The sequence below is a fragment of the Mycena indigotica genome, assembly GCF_014461135.1.
Source record: "Mycena indigotica strain 171206Taipei chromosome Unknown Mind.scaff0009, whole genome shotgun sequence".
In the NCBI taxonomy this organism is placed as follows: Eukaryota; Fungi; Basidiomycota; class Agaricomycetes; order Agaricales; family Mycenaceae; genus Mycena; species Mycena indigotica.
In genome coordinates, this window is record NW_023503008.1 from 3,042,685 (window position 1) to 3,067,025 (window position 24,341).

Sequence of the window (24,341 nt, forward strand, 5' to 3'; positions counted from 1 at the left end):
GACGTTCCTGGAAATTTGGCACCCCAAAAAACAAGGTCATGTCGAGCGTGGGCTGGCTTCGGAAATCAGAAAGAGAGGAAGAAATGCCATTCTGCTTTGCCTCCGTGCGCCAAATCACGGGCACTCGAACCAAGCTTCTGGTCTTCTTTGCTATTGGCAGAGCTGTCTTTTTCTGCCATCGAGTACAACCAGACCGAGTTTAGACTGGAAGAGAGGAATGGTTCGAATGAAATAAGCGACGATCATGATGCAATTTGGGCCCTGTCCCGCGGGGCGAACTTGAGCCGTGTCCACGAGTGTGCGCAAAGCAGCATGCTTGAATGCAACCATCAGACCAGTGTCGACGAAGCGAACCAAGTAGAGCTCGACAAGATTACGGGACAGGGGGACCCACAACTCTTCTTCTTCGCCGGCGAATTCTAGAGCGATCATGATCGACTGCTCCCCACGAGTAAACAAAGGCCTGCCAAGTCAGAAGCTGTAGTACAGTTGGAGCCGTAGTTGTCACGGTACAGTTTCTTCGGAAGTGTGGGTTGCCGACAGTTGCATCCCTCAGCCGACCTTCTCAGCAACCAGTCGGGGGCATCCATGGGTCTGAATCCTCATTTAGGTAGCCGATCCTTTCAATCACAAGTCAAAAACTCTAACAAAAATAGACTCGGGAGCCACATACACGTATCATGATGCTGAGTCGCTGCCCCCCTTCACCCAATAGGATGGAATGCTTGAAGTTGAATCTCAAGTCGTCACTGAGGCCGCTTAGCAAGTAAAATATACGTCGAACGGAACTGACCGTTGGATATAAACGCTACCAGACGGTAGCGGGACACTAAAGATGTCGCCGTGATCATTTTCAAGTCGTAGCACTCTCTCGGCCCCCAAACTGCAGCCAAGAATCCATGACCCACTGGCAGAAATGTTGTCCACGTGTGGTTGGATCTCACCATCAGACGCGAGATGCAAGATGTGTGTTTGCGTATCTTGTGATGGCATGAGGGAGTGGAGACGCTCAAGCGCAGGCGGAAGCGCAGGAAACACATCAGGCCATGACGAAACGTGCATTTCTCGATAATTTTTGATGACTCCGTCGTAGTGACCCTAGGTTCACAAGTTGTTAGAGGCTTGAGCTTGAACCGCAAGGCTAGCAGTTACTTGTTGGAATTCATAGTAATTGTCAGGAAGAAACAAATCCTGAAGAGGATTCGATGCAGTGGGGAAGGATCGAGGAGTAGTGCCTCGTAGTAGTGCCTTTCTTTTTCTGCGGTGATTACCGCTCTCCATCCCGTCAAGTTTATGCAGAGCAGCCTCTAGTAGAACGCGCTGTTCAGTGCCGGAGAAAAAATTTGGATAAAAAGTCAAGTGTTTTCTTAGTTCCGCAGGGAGTAGAGTGGTCGAGAAATCCCTTGTATTGCAGCGCGCATGCGCCAACTTTAAATTCGGGAGACGCGTGAAGGCAGTGGAGAGGGTTTTTTCGAACATCGGTCCGAATCGTGGAAGTTCGGAACAAATGCGTCACCCGGCCTGTCACGCCCGGCCTGACGCACACACAATACTTGTCGCCTTGAGTCGCGTCCCAGGTTGCAGTCATATTATCTCTGGGTTCTACACGCTGGTGTCTGGACTTGTGCTCTGCTGTGGCGGAACTGACTCTCTGAGTCGTTGGTCGGATGCCCTCAAGCCCCCCAACATTGACATCCACTCTCACCACAGACAAATCTAGGCCTGAAAAGAACAGTTCTGGTTGGTTCGATATACAATCCGGCGAAAATCTCTTCCTACCCATCTTATATAGACTCTCAGGCGAATAGCTTTCAAGCAGCCGTAGCTCGGACTGCAACAAGGTTGGTTATTCCTATCGCAAACAGCGAAAAGCTTGAAAAGTTATCAAGAGCTTTAGGTCTCTATTTTTCGCGTCCTGTGCGGCTTTTTAGGTATTTGTATCATACTCGCTTCAATGATGACAGGCTCAATTAGACCGCGTAGGCCACAAAAGATTAGCGGATGGCACTCTTTGCGAGGACTGGCAGCTCAGGAAGGTCTTTCCATTTCACCCACCTACCTCAGAGCACTCGTGAAATCTGAAGGAGTGGGCATTACATCAAAGCTCAGAATTAAATTCTGATCCCGTTCATTAGTTTCTCGTTATCCCTAAACACTTTCTACCACCAATGGTGGTAAATGGTAGGTGTTTTGGCTGGTGACATGTTCGTAAGCCTGAACTTTTGATAGCGTTACTCGGGACTGTTCTTTGGGCTACCTACTCAAATGCATCAGCTACCATACACCCTCATATTTCTCATCCCATTGGTAATGCGGCTATTGCTGGAGCTGTCGCTGGCGGGACTCAGGCCCTGCTCGGAGCCCCTACAGAGAACGTAAGACTTCTCATAGAAGGGGGTGCTAGTCAGAATTCTTGGTCCCATGCCTGGAAAGAGGTGTTTCGTGGAACTGCGATTCCGTCAGCGTCACGGCACGACACAATCGAAGATGCCAGGCAGTTACGAAGGTGGATGAATGAGGTTGGGCAGATGGCAGGGAGAGGATGGGACGGTCTCGGGTATACGCTCGGAAAAGACATAATAGGTCCGTCACCCATGCTCGACCATCGATCTCTCATGGAAATATTTGTAGGTTTCGCTGCTTTCTTTGCTATCTTCGAGGTCACTCGACGAATGGCGCTACAAGTGCGAATACGTGCTCGGAGTTTGGAAACACTTCCAGACAGCACCCGTCTTCCACAGTTATTGTATGGTGTCACCCTTGTGACTGGAGGGGTAAGTTTGCTGTTAGTTGAAAGTATCGTGCTCATGTTGATACCTATTAGGTTGTCGCTGGACTTTCTTACGAAATTATCGGAAGACCTTGGGAGGCAGCTAGACATGCTATACGACTAGATCGCCTCACAAATGCAGAACGCCGTTCAGCCTTCGCGGTCCTTTCACATAAGATACGAGAAGAAGGGTTCTTCTGTCTGTTGCGTGATCTTTCGTCGGCAAATGCCACCAGTACATCCCCCTCGAGCAGTGGCGTTTATCGGAGGGTATATGGCCTACTTCGCACATTTGCGCGCGTTGGGCCATGGGGAGTGGGTTTCTTAGTCTATCAAGCCTATGAAACCGGGAACGAGCTATAGTTGAGTTGCACTGCACCCTTCTATGACAGCCTATGATGACGACCGTGCAGATAACATACGGGCTTCCTCCCTCACTCTGTCGTTACCATAACCTTCGACCCTGCTTAGGGTAATCCTCTTGGGCCAGAAAGTCCCAAATAATTTCCAAATAGAAGCTCCTCTTCCCTCATCCTTCCAAGTAGACAGCTCTGCGCTGGTGCCAACCCGGTGGTTCGAGCGCCGTTTCCCGGGCCCATCTCGATACTAACTCACTTTTATTTAGTTTCTCCGCTGTGCTGGTCACAGACCAGTCAGATGGCTCAAACGTGGTCTTCCAGCATCGACAGTGCGGATAGAAGGCGTTGGTTTTGTGAAACTTTCGAGCTCCGCGCATGGAGAAGCGTGGATTGACCTTGATTGTCTTTGAGGTTTGTATTGGCAGTAACTCGAAGAATTTGGATAACTGGGGCAATTCCAATGTCATGCCAAAGATCGGACCGCACTGCCCGCCCACCACACAACTGCCAGGCTCTATATTCAAATGCCCTTACTTTCGTTCCTGCCAGTGCCCGCCGACGCTTGTAACCACACAATATTTATGCCATGCCATACTGTGCAGTAGAGTTTATGCATCTCTAATTCAACGCTCATCTCCGTCAATACGTACTCGTCGTCGGATGAGACTTTTTGTTGGTCACCGTGAGTTTGGTCTGTTTAGTTCACCGATCAGCGCGGAGTTTCAATTTCCCTGATTGGGTTGATGTTACGAAACTTCTAGTAAAACTGACCCTCATCGCATCTTTCAGGCCATGCGTTGCTCACGCAAAGGTTGTGGTACTGAATACACGGAAGACTCCACAGACAAATGCACTTACCATCCTGGGGCTCCCGTTGGCCGTTTCCGTCTAGATTTTTGGTGAATCGAGCTCAATCGGCCAACAGGTATTCCACGAAGGTCTCAAGTCATGGTCGTGTTGTGCGGAGGTCTACAAGCCTGTTCTCGATTTTGACGAGTTCATGAAGATTCCCGTGTGTCCCAGACAGACTTTAAGATATCATGACACTCAAAATCTTGTAGGGTTGCACACAAACAGATCGCCACACAAGCGAAGCTCCTCGAGTCGTTGAAGCACCCAAACAGACATCTAGCCCCACAGTCACTATGACTTCGAAACAAGAAAATGGTCAAGAGGTTTATTCGAGCGTGTCTAAACCCAAACCTGCTCCTTCCCCGTCACCTGCCCCGGCTCCAGCTCCAGTCGTGGTGATCGAGGAGGAAGACGATCTGGAAGCGTCCGTCAGTGTTGGTACCACCTGTCGTAGGAAAGGCTGCGGAGTCGCCTTTGTTAGCAACGAAGTCAACCGATTAGGTGACGGAGAAGGTACTGTCTGCACACATCATCCCATGCCCGTGAGGAACTTCTGTTCCCACTATAACTAAATCTGAGCCCTCTTTAGCCAATTTTCCACGAAGGCAGCAAAGTATCTCTTCAGAGTGATTACTTAGACTGTGCTCATCAAGCGCATAGGGTTATCTGTGCTGTAAACGACGCGTGCTGGAGTTCGATGAGTTTCTCAAGATCGAGGGATGCAAGCAGGGGAGACATGTCTTCGCTGTGAAAAAGACTGACTCTGAGGTTCGTCTAAAAAGTTTCGTTCTCATTGACTTAATAACAGAAAGGCTGAACAATTAACGACTTGTCGAATGGACCACTACCAAACATTAGATCGGGTACAGGTTTCTATTTTTGCCAAACAAGTAGACAAGACGCGTAGTCAAGTCAGATTCGAGGAAAGCCAGGTACAAGATGCTCTTATCTGCCTAAGCGCCAAGATTGACCAGGTCAGGTCTCAGTGGACTTATATCTTCCTGGATCGAAACGATTCATGAAGACTGTCGAACTATTTGGACCAATCGACCCTGACGCGTCGTCTTTTACATTCTTCGGCACCAAGGTCCTTCTTCCCTGCTTGCGATGAAATCAAACCTATCGGTTTTAGGTCGAGTTGAGTTTGAAGAAAAGCGATACGCGAAGTTGGACTTTATTAGAGCGTACCGATAAGGACTTGGGCAACATTGCCTTCACGTTTGGTGTGGGTGGCCGAACTGGAACCAGCGGCGCAAAGGAGAGTGTGTTGGATGCAGGTAACTCGTCCAAGGGACCGAGTACATAGCCTTTCTGGATGACAACGTAGATACAAGTACCACGGCTTCAGATAATCTTGCATACGTGATGGCGCGGTCACGCGAACGGATCAAATGTGACAGTAACCCGATGTGGACCGACACACTTTATGCTCTCTGCTGTCCCTGTTGTCCGGCGCAGATGCTCAGTTCGTTCTGTAGCGACTGCCGCGAAGCGCAAGGTACTGCTAAAATGATTTTAAATTGTTTTCCGACCTGTCTTACCCAGGTTGAGCCTTCCACGACTGACACGAATCCGCAATGGACGCCGCGACCCAATGCTGAAGCATCCTCTTCAAAACCTCGAGTTAGCCCAGCGCGCTCATGGCCATCCATATCCGCTACGCAACCGGAACCAGAAACTAGATGGACACCACAAAAGCCTCAGTCTTTCTCCAGTCGTTTCCCTCCTCCTGCCTCTAATTGGTCCTCCGCCGTCAATGCACGCCCGTCACCAGACACCTCACAATGGCGGCAGGCGACGTCTAAAACGTCCAACTTTCTTCCCAACTTCGACAACGACTTGCTTTCTATCGCTCCTCGTCAATCGCCTCTCCCTAGAACGAAAGAGCCTCCCAGGTTCAGCTCAACTCCCTTAGACCGAGATGTTGCGCCCCATTTGGCACCCGCATTTGTTCCTCCACGCCCACCTCCTCAAATGCGACCGCGACAGCCTTCGCGTAGATTAGATGCCGGTCAATCGCAACCTGTTAAACAAGAATTGGCTCCTCCACCAAAAACCTCCCAGACACCCATGTATCTTCCTCCTACCCCTGAACTGCGACCAGCTAGCCAACCTGCGAAAACGAAGAAATCATTCAAGGAACGTGGCTCACTAGTGACCCGCAACTCTGAACAAGACTCGACAGCCAGCGCGACTGAGACAAAACCAGTGAAAGTGAAAAAGGCCTGGGCTTATGTTGCCAAGCGCATCGAAGAGGACGTTTATATCCCCAGCACCGTCTCCGTTGGAGCTCTAGCCAGGCTACTGAACATTCGCCTAGGTAAATTTCTCTGCTCTGTGTGTAGCGACCTTCTTAACTGAGGTGATAGAGGACTTGCAAGAAAAGATGTATCATTCGGGCATGGAAGCGCAATCTTCTTTCGACCACGGTCTGCTTTTCTCGGTTCAAGCTACGCTGAAGTTGATCTCTTGAAGTTCTGACCTCCGATTACGCTGTGCTCCTGGCAGAAGAGTTTGGTCGTAAACCCATTGTCAACGACGAAGCTGCATTCGACTTATATCCTCCGTATGTGACTCTTAGCTTTCCGCCGTCGAAATATTTACCCTGATCCAGTCCTCCCCACCCTAACCCTCAATCCCTTCCCAATCGGCCACCAATCGTTACAATAATGGGTCACGTAGATCATGGCAAAACAACGCTTCTAGATACATTACGTTCGTCCTCAGTTGCGCAAGGAGAGGCTGGTGGTATCACCCAACACATTGGAGCCTTTTCTGTTCCAGTTCCCTCATCTCTCGCCAACGAAAATGGTGTCCAGTCTATCACATTCCTCGATACCCCAGGTCATGCAGCATTCTCAGCAATGCGTGCGCGAGGCGCTCACGTTACCGACATAATCGTCTTGGTCGTCGCTGCAGATGATGGTGTAATGCCACAAACACGAGAGGTCATAGAGTTGATCAAAAAGGACCGCGAGAAAGTCAGTGTTGTTGTGGCAATCAACAAGGTGGACAAGCCAGGGGCCAAAATTGTGCGTTTCAGTGTCCGCTCTCAATGCACTCTCTCACTTTTTTGGTAGGAAGCCGTTCAAAAGGCTCTCCTCGTTGAGGATATTCATTTAGAAGAAATGGGCGGCGATATTCCTGCAGTTCATGTCTCGGGTTTGACGGGCCAGGGTCTTCCCGATCTCCTCGACACCATTTCCCTTCTTGCAGAAATACAGGATATAAGGGCAGAAGCAAGTGGTAATGTGTTTGGCTATGTGCTGGAATCAAAGGTAGTGCAAGGTCTTGGGTACGTGTGTCTTGATTTTCACTGAGCGGAAAATTGATGGAACTTCAGGCCTATCGCAACCGTGCTAGTGCTTCGCGGCGCTCTTGAGCCTGGCGCCCATATTATTTGCGGAACCCACCAAGCAAGAGTTCGTCTAATGCAAGACTCTAATGGTCAGACGGTCAAACATGCATCCCCGGGTATGGCTGTCACTGTCTCGGGGTGGAAGTCGTTGCCCAACGCGGGCGATGAGGTCTTAGAGGCAAGCGAGTCAGATATCAAGCGAGCATTGGTGAATCGCAAACGCAAACTCGACATCAACACAGCTATGGCGGATGTCGAAGCCATCAATGCGAGCAGGCAACAAGAGCGTGAACGGCGCCAGGCCGAAGCCGCCGCTGAGGCAGCTGGCCAAACCACTCCCACTGAGACCGTTGTAGAGGAACCAGCTGGTCCCAAAGAGTTGCGGCTGCTCATCAAGGCTGATGTCAGTGGCAGTGCCGAAGCTATTGAAGGCGCTTTGCAAGGGATAGGCAATCATTTGGCGCTCTCCAAAGTTATCGGGTCTAGTGTTGGAGATATAACAGAGTCCGATGTGATGACCGCGAAGGCTGTTGGAGGTGCGACAACTTGGCCCTCTTTGATTTTTGGTTTTGACGATTCCCTTCTAGCTACTATCGTCGGCTTCTCAGTCAACTCAAACCGTGCTGTAGAAATCCTCGCCGCTCGAAATGAGGTTCCCATCGTCACGAACACCATTATCTACCGCTTGATGGAACAAATCAAGGAACGGGTAATCCGCTTACTGCCAGTCACCTACGAAACAAAAGTTCTGGGGGAAGCCAAAGTCCTCCAGCTCTTCGAGATCACAGTCAAGGGCAAAAAGCTCAAGACGGTCGCTGGCTCGCGTGTTGTCAATGGTATTGTTGAGAAAATCAAATCAGCCCGGGTTATGAGGGACGGCGTCATGGTCCACGAAGGTTTGTTCCTACATACTACATGCGAATTCGTAGCTGATTTGAGTTCAAGGGCCATTTGAGACAATGCGCCATTTCAAAAAGGACGTTACCGAGCTGAGGAAGGGCACCGAATGTGGTCTTAATCTGGCGGGATTCGACGATTTGAGAGTGGACGATGTGATCCAAGCTTTCGAGCTCATCGAGAAACCGGGGGTACTTTAGCTTAATGCAAGCCGTACATAGACTGAGCGGTTCACTATTAATGCGCGATATTCGCACGTTATCATCACGTGAGCAAGAGTGCATCTTCCATCTTCTGCGTGTTGGCCCCAAGGCCTCATGTCAGATTCGGAGGCGTCCAGCCCGTCGACATACCTGGACGATACTCCATCCTCCACCAACTTTGTTGAAGATGTGCTCGTAACCTCTGCTGACGAACGAGATTCTGCTCTCCCACTTGTACCATGGCGCTCTGGAGCGGATAACCTAGATCTTCTACGCCGAAACACCTATTACGCCTACGTAGGCCACAACAACTGGCTTGCTGCACGTCAGGCTCAGCAACGCCCACTACGACTTCGCAGGAAGGTCATTGTTCGGCGTCAGACATATACCATTGTGGACGAAGTAGGAATCAGTGCGCTCTCTCTCTACTGTTTCTCCGAAATGGGCGGTTGCTTAATAGGCTCTGCTCTAGGCCGTGATTTTTTCCTTATCATCGCTCTGTGTTTTTCTCTTGCAGTGCTCATGATCATCTTTCTACGCCCAATCGCGCTTGAACTGCTGTGGTATTACATTGACTGACCAGGTGCTGGCCGCGCGGTAACAACATTCTTGATCGACAAAATGAAGCAACATCTATTCCTCGTATATTCGCACTCCACCTCCTCCCCACTGTCGCATCACTGCGTTTCCGTCCCCCGTTGGCTGTGTGAATGCCACTTGACCCTTCCGAGGGTCCAATCGGCACCCATAGATAAATGTCTCTGCTGCAGCCGTCAGCAACTTGCTAGCGACTCCCTGTCGACGGTGGGAGGAAGGAACGAATAGACGTGGGATACCGAGTGGCGTTGGAAGCAGATCTGGGTGGCAGAAGATGCCAGTGCTGGTGTCAACAGCGACCAGTTTGGCTGTAGGAGTGGATGTGGGGCTCGAATCTTGGCATGTGGGCTCACAGGCAGCCGTACACTCGGCTACACTGGCAATGACCATAGCCGCGGAAATTTGCTGGGCAACGACGCAGCCAATAATCTTCTCCCGGAATGTCGACGCCACCGAGGGGACGAGGAACAAGTACACTTTTGAAGCACGTAAGATGTCGGGGGTCAGATCGGGAGCGGACAGAGTGAGGTTTATGGTATTGAGTAGAACTGAAATCTTGTTTGTGTGTAAGCTTAGATGGACTAGAAAAATATGATTGTCTGTAAGCACCTTGGACCCAATCTTGCCACCGAGATCAGCACGGAACGAAATGATTCTTCCTCTCAGTCCATTCTTGAGTTTGACGTTGGAAGAAACCTCGACAACGCCTGCTTTGGAGCATTCCTTCTCCTCGTCGCGGCCCCATTCCATACCCTTCTGAACTCGCGTGCAATGTGATTTGTGAAGTGATTCGTCGTCTGGCGCGCCTTTGTTATAAGACAGTCCACATAGTGAACACGAGCGAAGGACACTCTGGTCGATGTTGAAGTGTAGCTGGGTGTATTTGGGCTTCTCTTTCGCTTTTGGCGTGGTTGTGCGCGGTTTGGCCTTGGCGAGTTTGGGTTGCTTCGTAGCAGGGGTAGTGATGTTTCCGAGATGCTCCTCTAGAGGTTGTCGTTTGCGCTTCTGGCCGACCACAGGGGAAGCAGAAGGCGGAGAGAGTGGTTCTGTGGATGAGGCTCTGAAGGTGCGCTTTTTGGAGCTATAAGTTCTTTGAAGAGACATGGTCAAGAGTGAGTCCTCGCGAGTCACGCGCCAGTCACTTTGACGCGACATAAACACGACCACGTGATTCACGCGTCCGATTACATAAGTAGCGTTTATTTGGTGCTACGGCATAACTCCTACTTAGTTGGACCATCTCGTCACGGTCGATGCAAACCCTGTTCCATTGTTGTCTTTCTCGTTTACCACGCCCACCCCATCCATGCTTATCTGGAAACGACTCGATACTGTCGCCAAACTGAACACCTCCACAGATGAAGACGCTTTGTCGATGTCCAAAATGTGCGTTTGACAATCTCGGGTATCGATGCAAGCCTTCGAGTAGTTGGAGAAGAAGCTATAGAGACCCGCACCTGGAAGAAGATAATCACGTGCAAGGACAACAGTTATTAGCATACCGAAGATGAATATGTCGGACGAACTGCGAACGAGGGCAGCCCACGCTTGCTGGAGATTCGGTGGAATGGGCGGGTCATTATATTGCTTCGACAAGGTGAATGGATGGGGGAAGTTGTCAGAGTATGGCTGGAAGTAAGGCTGATGAAATATTAGGTCGGAAACGATGGCCCTATAACAGACACGCACTGTCTCTGTTTGCATCAGCGCTACGTAGTGGTTTCGCGCTTTGAAGAATTGGTATTGATAGAGGAAGAAATGCTCAGCTAAAGGCTTTCAGAGAGCTAACTTTGTGCAGAATGTCATGCGTACCAGCAGTACCAACTAGCCAGACTGGTCCCTGTGATTCTGACAAAATACCGCGACCGGCGAAGATGTTCAGGAGTGAAGTGCCATCTTGGTCCAACTCATGGTCGGCAGTCCACACCCAGAGACCCTCAAGATACGCCGTTGAGCTTGGGGTTAAATGGAGGGCCATGAAAGCCGCTATGGACTTCGGCACGTCTTGTCCGGTGTCCGCTTTGCACTGCTCAGTCTCCAGATTTGTTCCCGCGGCTACCAGTTATCAGATAGCTGGTAACCAAATGGTTCCACGATACGTACCTCCACCAAGACGAATGTGCGTGTCCCATGCGCCAGCAGAGCCAAGCTCGGATTCGTGGATATTCCATTCAACAACGATAGCTCCAGGAGCTAGAATTCGTTGAGAGGACAAAGCGGAAGAGGAACCCCAAACATACCTGGGCCGACAGTCGAAAAAACGATGTCTGTGATCTCGACAACTCCGCGCGAACCAGGTGCACCGACCCTGACGACTACTTGAGGGTTCTCCTGGTCTTGAAATGCCGGGCCTGCGCCAGAGATGATCGACCACGCTTCGCCAACGATACGAGACCCAGCAGGAATGGTGAGTGTTGACTTTACAATATACGTTCCAGCGTCAAAGAAGATGATGTTGGTCCCCGCAAACTGATGAAGTAAGAACATCGCTCAGTAAGCAGCAGCGTTGCTAACCTTGTTCAACACGGCTTGCAAAGCTGCAGTATCGTCGGTCGTCCCATCTCCGGAAGCTCCATGATCGCGAACACTGACAAACTGGCTGACATGGTAATTCTCGTACTGCGGATGCATCCTCCCAAATATTTCGCCTGTGCTACTGAGAACGGCCACTGGTTTTGTGACGGGTTGCACCAGATTTTGGTTGAATTTTCCGACGGGATTGTTGCCCTTATAAACGTTGCCTTGCACCCAAGAGTCAATGACAACTTCTGCTCCGCCAGCTAGAACGACTGCTCCGCCAACAACGCCCACCGCGGTGGCTACGTTGTGGAGATGAACATTGTTCAGAACGAGCGAGCCTACAAGTTTGCCATTGCTGGGAGCGGGGGTCCGCACGAATATGGGCGTATCATAAACTTTAGCGTCAATGATTGCCTCGGCACCAACACCGCTTAGAAGGTCAAAACCAATCTAAACCATGAATTTATACTGTAGAAGAAGCGCTCAAAACCAAGTAACGCACTGAACAATTTCGAATGATAAGTCCTTGGAAGGTCCAGCCTGATTTCCCAGATCAAGATCACAAACCTGAGGTTGACTAGACAACCCACCCCAGGCCCAAACACCTTGTATGGCAATCTGAGCGTTATTGATGGTGACATTGCGAACAGTAAATCTAAGTGGCTTTTGAATGTGTGACAGACAATGAATGGGGAAGGTCTTACTGCTGATTTCCAACCCACATTCCGAACTTGCCTGTCAACTTGGTTTCAGTGGATTTCTCCATATATCATAGTCTCTACCTCCATCGAAAACAAGATCGCCCATGAATCCCCCACTGGGGACGGTCATGAGGAAGCGAGACTGACTGCAACGTGGGCGACGAACCTGCCGTTCTCCATGAAAATACCTATAGTAGGTATGTCAAACTTTCGGCAAGCGACATCTGATTCAAACTCTACCTTGATGTGCCGAGTTGGGGGCATCCGACATATAGAAGTGGATATTCACGAGTGAGGTAGCTTGTGCAACTTGCCAGTGAATCCCAGTACCGCTGTTTTCTGGCGGAATGAGTCGGGTGTCGATGATAAAGTTGCGTCTGAAAGCCATCAGTTAGATAGTGAAGCCCGAAAGCTCTGTATGCTCACATCGATCGAAAGCTGGAAGTTATTAGAAAATGTGACGAAACATTAAGATGAACGCACAAGTTGTTTTGGTTAACATACCACTGTTGCCCTCCGGCCAAGTAAGGGTTGGCGTCTACGCGGTTTGAGCGAGGGAGGCGAACGAGCGAAATGAACTATTACCGATGACTGCTATATCGGTGAACGATGCTGCTGCAAGCAGAGTCGGCGGGTTTTTGGCATCACCAATGAGCACAGTGTAATAGTAGGCTATGATCGCCTTCGACACCAGGTACGTTCTAGGCCACTTGAGTGATCGTCTTTAATTGTAACTGTGGACCTGCCCAGTGGGAAAATAAACCAGAGCAGGACTAAGCCTGCCGAACAATCAACAACCTTGAAACTCGGGAAATGGGAGCATGCGTGGAAGAGTTGCTCGTGCAACGATGACCGGAAGAGATAGCAGCACTGTTCATAAGTTAGACGCATCCAAGTTGCAACACTCGACTTACTTGATAGCGTTTGTATCATCCGTGACGCCTAGAATGGTTATTGCCTCCTCTCTGAGTCAGTGTCAAAAAAATCCAACCATCTCCCTTGGCGCCGAAGTCTTTGACATTGCGGAAAACTTCGTATGTAGCGTCCGAGTTATATGCCGACTTTCCTTGGTGCTTGATAGCCTGGAGCCAGAACGTATCATTGGACGAGGCAAAACCGGGTTCCACTGCTTGAGAGGACGCCAGAATGCTCATCCTAAGGAGGAGGCTGAGCAAAACACTGGCAACTTTCATCGCAGCACGAGGGAAGAAATGGTAATGGATTGCTTGGAGCTGCTCAGCTAAAGTACTCGCCTCAGCAGGACAGACAGATGACGAAGCGAAGAGCAGATTAGGAGTTGCGCTTGCTAATGTGAACGACTCGTTTATCGGTCAAAGCATCCGTTCCACGATGGAGAAAAAGAAACTCGGAACTCGAAGATTACGTAAGACGGAGCACTGATTTGGCATCGCACTTGCTTGTGTTCACGTTGGTTGCAACAGCTCTATAGCCATGCGCTAACTCTTGACTCGGACCAATGCATGACTCCCAGGGTTCTAGTGCGCTCCGCGCCGCCAAAGACATCAGCTATGGCATCGTATGTTATTCTCTTTCCAACTTTTTTTTTCAACCCACTGTGGTAGGCAGCAGGCATTGCTTCCAAGATATTCGAGCATCCTTTCGACTTGACCAAGGTCCGTCTACAAGGTCAAATATAAGCTTTCCATGATTCTTTCCTTTTATTGACTTGGGAGCAGCCCAAGTTCTGGAAGCCGAAGCGCGATTCAGCGGACCACTTGATTGTCTCAACAAAACTTGGCGGAATGAAGGTGTTGGCGGCCTCTATCGCGTGCGCTTCAACTTCACTTTACTTAGACTTTCTACTGAGCAATCCTTTGTAGGGCTTGTCCGCGCCGATCGTTGCGGCCATGGCCGAAAATGCTTCCCTTTTCCTGTCTTACCGCGAACTCCAAGAGCTCATAAAACGCGTCAACCGACAATCTATAACAGAACCCTCGACGATGCCACAAATCGCTTTGGCTGCTGCTGGCGCCGGAGCTATAACCAGTTTCCTGCTGTGAGTTCACATCTATTTCTCCACCAACTACTGATCTCATCCAAAAATAAGTACGCCGCTAGAGCTCGTCAAGGTGGTTGCCCAAACCCAGATGCTTACGGTCGCACCCTCAGCTGCCCATCAACTTCCCGGTCCCCTTGCCGTTTTCTTATCCGTTTTGCGCAATAATGGGGTTCGCGGCTTGTGGCTCGGTCACACCGGCACGCTAATTCGCGAAACGGGGGGCACCGCCGCGTGGTTTTCGACCAAGGAATTTGTCGCGTCTTTATTAGTTGCACGACGACAATCCCGCTCCATAGATGGCGGTATCACATCTGCTTCTGCAAAGGAGTTGAGGCCGTGGGAGTCGGCTGCATCGGGTGCCTGTGCTGGGGCAGCCTTTAACCTCGCGCTCTTCCCAGCTGACACCGTCAAGACTGCGATTCAAACGGAAGAACAGCTGCGACCACCAACCAGTGTTGGGGGCAAGGCTCCACCACGGTCATCCTTTATCGGCACTTTCAAGGCCATGTATCGCGCGCAGGGAATTAGGGGTCTTTATGCTGGCTGTGGAATAACAGTCGCTCGGTCAGTCCCAAGTAGTGCCATCATCTTTCTGATTTACGACGGACTAAGCAAGCGTTTCGGATGATTATTTGTGTGTTTAATAATTCTTTGTACTCAAAACAAATCTAAATGGGTCATAGAGATGGATTAGACTTTTACATGTAACTTATGGGAGGCACTCCTTCTGAGCAATGCCAAAACCAGGGCCTCAATCTCCAATGCGTTTTGCCCAATTGACTTGTTGGTCAAATACTCCTTGAGTTCCTCCTTCTCGCGGCAGCAAAGCATACTTAAAGGGACTTGTCCAGTGATTCCTGCGCTCAGAAATTTGTCGAGCAGGTGCAGCATCGGGGGATGGCACCCACTAAGAAACTGTCGGATCGTTGTCCTGTCGTCGACATTTGGAGGAGGTGGTTCAACGGGCGTGTGGCGCTTGTTGATTAGTCCAAAATTTAACTTGATGGTCAACTGGGTCCACGGTTTGCATACGGGTTATCAAGTAGTTCAAACTGGACTCACCGGCTTTGGTCGGTCAAAATAGCCCGACTTCCATGCTAGATAGCTGGCGCCGTAGCGTTGGAGAAGCACGTGCATCTCGACTCCGGTGCATGGGGGAGCGTAAGGTAGGAGATCATCGATCTCCTTCATACTCTGGTATGTAGTCGCCCTCCAGATCTTACGATTTTTCGGCTTAACAAGCACGGACCTTTTGAACAAATATGTTGAGCGCATCGCGTTGGGGGCATTTCATCGGTCTTGAAAAGTCGAATGCCCCTTCAGCGATGGTGCAGATTCTGTGCTATAGACAAAGGTGAGGGCCGGGCCTGGGTGTGGTAGTCTGTGAGAAATGAACTCACTTGAAAGTGCTGGTAAGCGACCTCGTCCTCTTCAAATCCAAGTGCAATTTGGAGTGCGTGGTCCAGAACACCACCGAGAATACCAGTAGGAGACTATCATTCGGTTACTACTACATAGTAGTGCTGGCATGATTCCCAGTGGGTCCGCGTACCATGATGTCGCAGCTCCTTTCACGACTCGAATTTGGGCTCTGGAAGGAAGAGAGACTAACGGCGTTCATTTTCACTTTTAGCCTTTGATGAATTGACTTCGAAAGCCATTCGAAGCAGCTGCGGAAGAGCAAGTCAAGAGAATCAGTCACGATTTCACATGATTTGTGACGATTCGCGCCACACCACCGATTGCAGTTACAATTTAAATTTGACCCAGAAAAATGTGCTACAGATACATGCTGCTTAACTTTATGTCGTGAGATGCGTGTGGTATCATGGGGTATCATGTTTGACTCCATGAGGTGACCGTTTGCGAGAATCCGTTGGCGTTGGACGCCTGGTTGATGACACCAGCCTGGTTGACACTGAGCTGGGATGTGACTCCAACAGTGTTCAAGCTGTAGATGTGTACAGAAGAGGCGGAGTCGATGGTGGCCATCTGCGCCTGGCAGTTTACGGGCGTGAGGCAGTTCTGGTTGTAGTTCTGGTAATCGTCAGCATTGATCACCGAGGGATTCGAGGAAACATGCATTGAAGAAACTGTAGAGACCAGCGCCGAAAATGATGATATTCGAGGAAGAGGTGACCCGTAGTCCCCATGCAGAGGTGATTCCACTCCAGTTGGTTGGGTCTTTGAACGCTGAGTTGACGGTAAAAGGTGCGGGTGCGGCGGGGGATGGTTGGAAGTAGGGACTCTCGGTTTGGATCAGTCCCATGTAGTGATTTGCCGCGTTAACGAGGGAGTATTGGTAGAGAGTATGATGCTCAGACGCTGCGTATGGGTTAGAAAAGGATCGCGCCAGATTTGCCAAGCACATACCAGTGCCAATCATCCAAACTGGGCCTTGCGATTCGGAAAGAATACCGCGTCCAGAAAACAACGAGATCTGGGTTTGGGCGGTTGCCTCCATGTCATGATCTGCCAGCCTAGAGGGTTTTAGCGACGACTCTAGCCGAGTAAACTGTGTGTTTACCAGACCCAAGTACCCTGTAAAGATATCAGCAAATGATAAAATCACAGTACAAACAACTTACCTCAAGGTAAGCTGAAGACGAAGTTGTGAGATGTAGAGCGGCATATGCAGCGAAGCAGTTGGTAGTTCCACCACTTCCATTAGTCGGGCAGTTAGCGGCGAGAAGATTCGTTCCTTGTGCTGAAATCCAGTTAGTTTGCCATCAAGATTATAATGTCGAACTGCGCTCACATCCTCCAAGACGAATGTGCGAGTCCCACATGCCAGCGTTTCCGTTTGCCGTCTGCTTGACGTTCCACTCAACCACGATGGCACCAGGAGTCGGGCCGATCACCGAAAAGACGATGTCGGTGATCTCGAGAATACCGCTTGATCCGGGAGCACCGGCTTGGATGACCGGGATGGGGTTGTTCATGTTCTGGAATGCGGAACCTTTGCCCGCAATAACGGACCACGCCTCCCCGACAATTTGAGTGCCAGCCGGAATCTGCAGGGTCGACGTGACAATATAGGTTCCAGCATCAAAGAAGATGATTTTGCAGCCAGCAAACTAAGCAGAATTTAGCATAGCGATAAATATCGGGCGCTTCATACCCTGTCAAAGATGGATTTGAGAGCAGCGGTATCATCCGTGACACCGTCTCCCCTGGCACCCTGGTCTTTAACACTGACGAATTGCGAGACAGCATAGTTTTCGTATTGTGGACGCCCACGACCGAAAATCTTGCCAGAGCTGTCGAGGAGCGAGGCAGGCTTCGAGGCAGTGGAAATAGAGGCCTGTACGAATCTCCCAGAAGAGCTTGTGCCAGTGTAGACATTTCCTTGACCCCAAGAGGCAATGGTGGTCGTTCCGCCAGCAAGGACGACAGCACCTCCTGCGACGCCAACAGCGGTGGGCACATTGGTCAGCTTGACGTTGTTCAAAACCAGGGATCCGGACAGTCTTCCTCCACTCGCAGTAGATGTGCGAACGAAGATGGGCGTATTGGAAACGGTTGCATCAATGATTGCCTCTGCACCAACGGTCTGCAAAAAAATGAAAAGACTGCTGTGAAAGCATGTGCGTGGCCTACCTGAGAAGACGCACTACCGCCAGTCGTGATATCGAAACCAACTTGGGCATTGTTGATCGTAATGCCTTGGAAAGTCCAGCCCTGGTCGCTGTAAGTCATTAATGGCAAAATCGCATGGGTCGACTTGCCCAGTTCCAGCTTGCGAACACTGCCGTTTGAGCGTTGTTAATGGTAACGTTTCGAACGGTGAACTGTTTGTCGTTAACCAATAATGCGACAGAAAAAAGAAGACGGCTAACCTGTTGGTTTCCAACCCACATGCCGAATTTTCCTTTGGATCGATGAATACCCAACTATGGATAACTGAAACTGAAGCTCACCGCCGTTGAATACGAGATCACCCATGAAGCCACCGGAGCCATTCTCCATCCAGATACCTTGGTGGTTATTGCCAGAGGCAGTTGAAAGCTGGAACACGATGTTCTGGAGCGATGTCGCTTGGGCAACTTGCCAGTGAAGGGCAGTTCCAGAGTTTCCGGCTGGGATATTGCGAGTGTCAAGGACGAAGTTACGAATGCTTCGGAAGCTGCCCAAAGCTCAGTTTTACTAGCAGAGCAGAGCGGCACAATACACACAAATTGTTTTGATTCGTGTACCATTGTGCGCCGTTTCCACCCGGGATATAGGGGTCGACATCTAATCATGATAAGCATATGACTGAGAAGATAAGATGATCACGAACCGACGATCGCGATGTCGGTGAATCCAGATGTGGCAATAAGCGTAGGTGGATTGCGAGCGTCACCGACCAGTCTGTACACAGTCAGGGAGAAGTGAATGCCAGAAGGTTAGAGCCGTACTGAGTGTAGTAATACATGATGATGGCCTTGGAAACGAGGTATCTGCCTTGAGAGGTATTTCAGTCAAGGAGGAGGTCGGTTTGATCACTAGCAGACCTGGGGGGAAGTAGACCAATGCAGGGGTGACCCTGATGAAAGCTTAGCATAGATTTCGCACAGAAACAATGTTACGTACGTGGATGACGGACAAGAGCCTCCTCCACATCGGTTACCAGAAGAAATGGCAGAGCTAAACAGTGGTCAGGGGGCGTCGGGGTGGCGAGGAGGTCCCTTACTTGATGGCTAAAGACGCGTTAAATTGGATCAAGACACGAAGCAGACGGCAAACCTGCACTATCGTCCGTTACACCGTCTCCCCTGGCGCCAAAATCCTTGACGTTGCGGAATACTTTATACGAGCTGGGGTTAGAGTTGAACGCGGAAATGCCCTGGTGCTTGATGTTCTGAAGCCAATAAGGATCGGAAGCAGCAGCTCTGTGTTATCGTGAGCCATGACGATGCAAAAAAATAACACGACTCGCGTTCCAGCGCCGAGTGGTGTCGAACAAGTCGAACCCAGGCCATTGACCAAGGTCACCGACGAGATGAACGCGACAATAGATGCCAGGGATGGGACCAGCATGGTGGAGAGTACCGGGGAGGTCTTGGAAGAGCGTCCGAGTCGTCATCCATCTTTATACTGTAGATAGCAGCAGTTGCTGGCCAAAACAGGCTCGCGTTCAAGTTCACGCTCGAATAAACCCCATGACACGGACAAGAGCTTCGAGCAGCATGGACCGACGAATCAAGTTGGTAAAGACGTTGGCCCGTGAGATCCGGCTACAATCACCTGCAACTACCGAGAACAACGAGCAACGGACTGAGAACTGTATGACATCAGTCCATGGAGATATTGTTGGTAACGCTCGGAAGAAGCTCGCAAGCATGGAGTCTCCGAGGTGCTATGCCGACGCAGCATGACGAAAAACGAAGGTTATGCCGCAGTCAACAAGCTGAGGTTTTCACAACTGATGCTACGGCAGCAAGCAGACGACCAGGCGCATGACTTGAATCCGACAAGGGAGAGATAGGGTTGACCCATGCAGTTGCTAGGAACTGACTGCTGACCGATATCGCCATCGGTGACCGAGAGCATCGCGAGTTATCGAAGTCGATCGTCGGTGTGGTTCTGATCAAGTAAAGAGGTTCACGTGCCCAACTTTCGCATCACCACAACATCATTATGGCGACCACCAGCGATGAATGGGCTATCCAAAACGACCCCATGCGCATATATCGGCTCAAAAGGGACGCAACCCATGCTTCTGTGGCGTCAAAATACTCTATTCTTGGCTTTATTTCTTCAGGAACATACGGTAGGGTCTACAAGGCCCAAAGTCTGGGAGACGACGCGAGAATCCATGCTATCAAGAAATTCAAGCCAGACAAGGAAGGAGATGTCGTAACATACACGGGAATCAGCCAGAGTGCGATTCGTGAAATTGCTGTTGGTTGAACCATATTCTCACCAAACAACTAACCAATGCCTCCAGCTGAACCGTGAAATCGACCACGAGAATATTGTAGCTCTCAAGGAAGTAATACTGGAGGACAAGTCCATATATATGGTCTTTGAATTCGCCGAGCATGACTTTCTTGTGAGCCAAATTATGAACCTCCTATATAACCCAACTCGACAGAACGGTACAGCAAGTCATACAACACCACGCAACCGCGTTGAGAACTCCAATAACATTGCCTGTCCTCAAGTCTCTCATCTACCAACTACTCAATGGCCTGGTTTATCTGCACTCTTGTCATATCCTCCACCGGGATCTCAAGCCGGCCAATATTCTTATTACGGCTTCTGGCATCGTGAAGATTGGAGACCTAGGTTTAGCGCGCTTGATCTATCAACCACTACAACCACTGTTTGCCGGAGACAAGGTTGTGGTTACTATCTGGTATCGTGCACCGGAACTACTGCTTGGCGCCAAACATTACCACAAGGCAATCGACTGCTGGGCAGTAGGTTGTGTCATGGCGGAGCTTGCTAGTTTACGGCCGATCTTCAAGGGGGAAGAAGCTAAGCTCGACTCGAAAAAGAATGTTCCTTTCCAACGCGATCAGCTACTGAAGATCTTTGAAGTTGTTGGGACCCCGGACGGCATGTTTAGCCCCTTTTTATCTCCGAACTCTCAACTTTACTGTCCTCGCAGAACAAGAATGGCCGGGAGTAAAAGATATGCCCGAGTACCAAAGCATGAAGAGACTGGATCAGTGAGTCGTATGCGACCTAATTTTGTACCAGTCTGATGACCACCTAGCTTTACTAATCGGCTCTTCGATTGGTGTCAGACGCGCGTACGCTCACAAAACGGATTCGACCTGCTGAGGCAGTTATTTGCGTATGACCCCGACACCCGACTCACGGCCAAAGAGGCACTTCAACATAAATGGTTTCACGAGGACCCGTACCCCACCTGGAAGTGCGTAGACTCGGCTTTCGCGCCGTAGGATGGAACCTAAAGCGTTGCTACTAGTGCATTTGCAGCAGCCCCACAGCAGATACCTCCCCATCGAAGGATAACGCAAGATGAAGCACCTTCAATGGTCCCGATGCCAGCTGCGCCATTTAATGCCCATTCTCAGTCGAAGCCCGGGAGCTCGGCGAGTATGAGTGGATCCTATGTTCCTAGCGGTGGGAGTAGAAAGAAGCCGAGAATAAATTAAATAAATGTGACAAAGCATGGAATTGAACCTTTTGCAGCTCTTTTTGCGCGGTGTGACGGTGCACGTGCGAGGATGTCACAAATCGTGATTTTGTGTATTTTGCTTCCTTCACTCCAACAACGCCGAGTCTGCTTAATGGTGTATCTGCCTCCGCCTCAACATGCATCGGCGTCGCGCCCTTCATATGGCCATGCTTACGCAAACATCCTGCGGGCACATCGACAATCCCCATTGACTTCTGCTGCTTCTGTCATCATGCTCGTTGCGCCAGATGTGGACGCCTTGTGTGCTGCCCGGATGCTCGCTGAGCTGTTCAAGCACGATGATGTCATGTATCGTATTATCCCCGTATCGGGCGTTACAGAGCTGGAGCATGTCCGCGACGAGCTTAGTGTGGCAACCGAGGTGTGTTATCCGTTGTTGCTCACTACTTCTATACTGAACTCTTTCTTTCCCTCAGCTCCGTACCCTAATTCTCCTAAACATGGGCGCAATCCTCGACTTGCCCTCAGAAGAGTGGTTTGGCGAGTTCAGCACAAACATGTCTGTCCATGTCATCGATTCAGCGCGACCACAGAACTTGTCCAGTTTGTTTGGAGCTGGTGAGGCAGGCGAGAGGATCATAGTCTGGGACGATGGTGCCGCCGCCGATCTGGAGGAAGAGCGCAAAGCTTGGGAAGCGTTGACGGTGCGGTTTATTCATTTGGCTATATGTTTTCAGCTCACCATTCTTCTAGTATGAGCCACATCCGGACTCGGATGATTCGGACTCTGATGAAGATGATGAAGAGGTGGAGGAAGATGAGGAAGACTACGAGCAAACGAGCGGGAAACGGAGGTCGCTTGGCGATGGTGAGAGAGCAGGCGGTAAAAGGCGACGAGTCGATGTGAGTGCTTGCTTGTTCCACTCATATATTCACATCTAACCGTTTTAGCGTCCTCGACGGATGACCCGCGAAGACCATGAAATATACTCTGAGCGACTAGAAAAATACTACATGGGTGGAACATGGCATGGCCAAAGTGCAGCAGGAACGATTTATCTGCTGGCGACGGTCTTAGAACGCGTAGATAACGAACTCTTATGGTCAACGTTGTTTATATTTGCTTTTCGTCGTTTCTGACACCTGAAGCAGGCTGGCAATCCTCGGTTTGACATACCAATATACCACCGCCCGAATATCTCGCCAACAGTACAACGACTTGCATTCGGTTTACTATGACGAAGTCTACCGCCTGAACCCGCAACCGCTCGAAGAGGACGTCCTTACCCCCGATGACTTGACTGTTCGAGCGACCGACGAACTCCGCTTCACTCTCTTCCGCCACTGGACCCTATACGACGCCATGCTGCACTCAAGTTATGTTGCCAGTAAACTTGGCATCTGGAAGGAGCGCGGACGCAAAAAACTAACTGGCTTGCTGGCTAAGATGGGGTATGTATGCTTCATTGCGCAGATTGGTCTTCTCGTAATCGAAGTACCGTAGGTTTTCTCTGCAGCAAACACAAGAGCAGTATGCCCTGATGGATAAAGACTTGAAGCAAACACTAGTTGTCAAACTCGACGAAATTGCACCAGAGTATGGACTGGTTGAGCTCAAGTATCCGTCGTTTCGACGATGTTTTGGATACCGGTCTCAGCCGATGTCAGCAGCAGACGCGGTGGAAGGCATCAGTGCGCTTCTTGATGTGGCGGGCGGCATTCGATTGGAAGTCGAGGTCGAGGGGGCCAGACGGGGCGGCGAGTGGTTTGGAGGAGGCAAACTCTGGGAGGCCCCCACCAACGGTCGTGACAACCGCAGGAGACGAGAAGAAAGGGAAAACATCCCTCCGGGTGGTCCGCAAACCAATGGTGGAGATGCAGCCAAGTCTAAACGGGTTGGCGAAGGTGAGGAAATGGATGGCGAGGAAGAGACAGACTCGAAAGAGCTTCAATGGTGGGTAAAAAATTTCTGGACGTCATTCGATGCCCTCACAAAGTAAGTGATCATTTGTAGTCATGCCTCTCCCAACTAAAAAACAATTTGAATAGCATCGACTCCCTTCGTCGCGCATTAAACCTCTCTATGACCGTCCATCGAGCGATAATTGATCAGGGCACTTCTATCATCGACAAACAAGACATCCGCACAATGCGCAATCACCGCGTCGTGGTGCTCTCCCAAGGCCCACATCTGGCCCTCTTTTCTCATCCAGGCATACTTTCCCGACTTGCGATGTGGCTCGTCGATGCTTTACGGGATCGTGTCCCGGGCACCACCCTCAGTTCAAGGACGAAGAAGGGTAGTCTGCCCTTTGTGGTGGCTTGTCTCAACGAAACGGCACAAACCTATATGGTCGTTGGTGTTATGGCTTCGCTTGATTTCCACCAAGTTCGGAAAAAGTAAGAACAAGTGTTCATGCTTTGCGGCACCTGATCTGTTATTGTCAGTGAGTTTGGCCTCGCTTTTCTTGATGCGAAAGAGCGATGTAATGCTCGGACACGACATGGCTCCTTTGACACAAGCGTGCTGGAGATCAATCAGGACGATCTCAAGACGTTTTTGGAAACTCTATGCGAAAGCCGGGACGCTTGATTCAGAAGGATTTGTATTTTTATACTGTTTTAATTGTAGTGATCTGTTGTACTCATTTCGTCCACACTGCATAGCTGCGCATCGAGAAATAAACTTTGGCACGTGGAATGGCGGCTCTCCCTTTCTGACTCTCTTTATGTCTGCGCTGACTGGTGATGCTGACCTTGCCCAGCTACATCGAGACCAAAATCGAGTTCTGGCCCACAAGTTGCGACAGACTGTCGCTGAAGAATTTCTTAACTGGAAAAATGAAGCTATTCTCAAACCGGCAATCGAAGAATTGAAAATTGCGACGCCCGAGTTGGACGAAGCACGACTGTCCGAGCCCGTCCTTCGCCCACTATATTCGTATGCAAGACAATACCGTCCGCGTAG

The 24,341-nt window shown here is 50.2% G+C and overlaps 10 protein-coding genes across 10 annotated transcripts; 5 read left to right on the forward strand and 5 right to left on the reverse strand.

Moving 5' to 3' along the window:
• Positions 1-602: 602 nt before the first annotated feature.
• MIND_01072900 (2OG-FeII-Oxy-2 domain-containing protein) lies at positions 603-1,482 on the reverse strand (the record flags this gene model as incomplete). The annotated part of the gene is made up of 4 exons (XM_037367304.1): positions 1,153-1,482; positions 794-1,098; positions 674-749; positions 603-620 (listed from the first exon to the last, which is right to left on the reverse strand). The coding sequence occupies exons 1-4, from the start codon at positions 1,477-1,479 to the stop codon at positions 603-605; spliced, it is 726 nt and encodes a 241-aa protein (XP_037216698.1). The 5' UTR covers positions 1,480-1,482.
• Positions 1,483-1,667: 185 nt separating this feature from the next.
• Positions 1,668-3,539, forward strand: MIND_01073000 (uncharacterized protein; the record flags this gene model as incomplete). The annotated part of the gene is made up of 11 exons (XM_037367305.1): positions 1,668-1,740; positions 1,793-1,841; positions 1,890-1,931; positions 1,984-2,086; positions 2,136-2,181; positions 2,230-2,583; positions 2,632-2,774; positions 2,825-3,085; positions 3,163-3,242; positions 3,286-3,343; positions 3,396-3,539. 11 exons carry the CDS (start codon positions 1,668-1,670, stop codon positions 3,537-3,539), a joined length of 1,353 nt encoding a protein of 450 aa, XP_037216699.1.
• Positions 3,540-3,921: 382 nt separating this feature from the next.
• Positions 3,922-8,436, forward strand: MIND_01073100 (Translation initiation factor IF-2; the record flags this gene model as incomplete). The annotated part of the gene is made up of 17 exons (XM_037367306.1): positions 3,922-4,002; positions 4,055-4,141; positions 4,191-4,523; positions 4,571-4,594; positions 4,642-4,749; positions 4,794-4,913; positions 4,961-5,068; positions 5,114-5,258; positions 5,460-5,479; positions 5,527-6,301; positions 6,351-6,410; positions 6,457-6,547; positions 6,596-7,013; positions 7,062-7,276; positions 7,325-7,875; positions 7,927-8,235; positions 8,285-8,436. The coding sequence occupies 17 exons, from the start codon at positions 3,922-3,924 to the stop codon at positions 8,434-8,436; spliced, it is 3,597 nt and encodes a 1,198-aa protein (XP_037216700.1).
• Positions 8,437-8,553: 117 nt separating this feature from the next.
• MIND_01073200 (uncharacterized protein) lies at positions 8,554-9,018 on the forward strand (the record flags this gene model as incomplete). Its single annotated transcript, XM_037367307.1, has 2 exons — positions 8,554-8,851; positions 8,912-9,018. 2 exons carry the CDS (start codon positions 8,554-8,556, stop codon positions 9,016-9,018), a joined length of 405 nt encoding a protein of 134 aa, XP_037216701.1.
• Positions 9,019-9,072: 54 nt separating this feature from the next.
• MIND_01073300 (N-acetyltransferase ECO1) lies at positions 9,073-10,191 on the reverse strand (the record flags this gene model as incomplete). Its single annotated transcript, XM_037367308.1, has 3 exons — positions 9,073-9,344; positions 9,390-9,591; positions 9,646-10,191. 3 exons carry the CDS (start codon positions 10,189-10,191, stop codon positions 9,073-9,075), a joined length of 1,020 nt encoding a protein of 339 aa, XP_037216702.1.
• A 72-nt stretch (positions 10,192-10,263) lies between these two features.
• Positions 10,264-13,711, reverse strand: MIND_01073400 (uncharacterized protein; the record flags this gene model as incomplete). The annotated part of the gene is made up of 20 exons (XM_037367309.1): positions 10,264-10,493; positions 10,539-10,677; positions 10,726-10,802; positions 10,849-11,091; positions 11,140-11,229; positions 11,277-11,505; positions 11,551-12,006; positions 12,059-12,096; positions 12,147-12,211; positions 12,261-12,291; positions 12,339-12,373; positions 12,424-12,445; positions 12,498-12,634; positions 12,684-12,695; positions 12,741-12,795; positions 12,843-12,958; positions 13,056-13,127; positions 13,172-13,199; positions 13,249-13,559; positions 13,686-13,711. 20 exons carry the CDS (start codon positions 13,709-13,711, stop codon positions 10,264-10,266), a joined length of 2,412 nt encoding a protein of 803 aa, XP_037216703.1.
• A 23-nt stretch (positions 13,712-13,734) lies between these two features.
• Positions 13,735-14,905, forward strand: MIND_01073500 (uncharacterized protein; the record flags this gene model as incomplete). The annotated part of the gene is made up of 5 exons (XM_037367310.1): positions 13,735-13,794; positions 13,841-13,904; positions 13,955-14,046; positions 14,099-14,274; positions 14,326-14,905. 5 exons carry the CDS (start codon positions 13,735-13,737, stop codon positions 14,903-14,905), a joined length of 972 nt encoding a protein of 323 aa, XP_037216704.1.
• Positions 14,906-14,967: 62 nt separating this feature from the next.
• Positions 14,968-15,832, reverse strand: MIND_01073600 (uncharacterized protein; the record flags this gene model as incomplete). The annotated part of the gene is made up of 5 exons (XM_037367311.1): positions 14,968-15,288; positions 15,340-15,471; positions 15,527-15,619; positions 15,678-15,770; positions 15,830-15,832. 5 exons carry the CDS (start codon positions 15,830-15,832, stop codon positions 14,968-14,970), a joined length of 642 nt encoding a protein of 213 aa, XP_037216705.1.
• A 281-nt stretch (positions 15,833-16,113) lies between these two features.
• Positions 16,114-19,299, reverse strand: MIND_01073700 (uncharacterized protein; the record flags this gene model as incomplete). Its single annotated transcript, XM_037367312.1, has 19 exons — positions 16,114-16,314; positions 16,361-16,602; positions 16,651-16,757; positions 16,805-16,818; positions 16,866-16,984; positions 17,036-17,354; positions 17,399-17,830; positions 17,878-17,958; positions 18,006-18,068; positions 18,117-18,148; positions 18,198-18,403; positions 18,453-18,513; positions 18,560-18,630; positions 18,678-18,723; positions 18,774-18,805; positions 18,853-18,906; positions 18,953-18,959; positions 19,006-19,151; positions 19,199-19,299. The coding sequence occupies 19 exons, from the start codon at positions 19,297-19,299 to the stop codon at positions 16,114-16,116; spliced, it is 2,334 nt and encodes a 777-aa protein (XP_037216706.1).
• A 600-nt stretch (positions 19,300-19,899) lies between these two features.
• On the forward strand, positions 19,900-23,966 carry MIND_01073800 (Cell division control protein 45; the record flags this gene model as incomplete). Its single annotated transcript, XM_037367313.1, has 14 exons — positions 19,900-20,163; positions 20,210-20,314; positions 20,367-20,765; positions 20,806-20,936; positions 20,984-21,145; positions 21,200-21,330; positions 21,427-21,794; positions 21,850-22,077; positions 22,127-22,276; positions 22,325-22,476; positions 22,526-22,825; positions 22,878-23,369; positions 23,423-23,773; positions 23,822-23,966. 14 exons carry the CDS (start codon positions 19,900-19,902, stop codon positions 23,964-23,966), a joined length of 3,378 nt encoding a protein of 1,125 aa, XP_037216707.1.
• Positions 23,967-24,341: the final 375 nt, after the last annotated feature.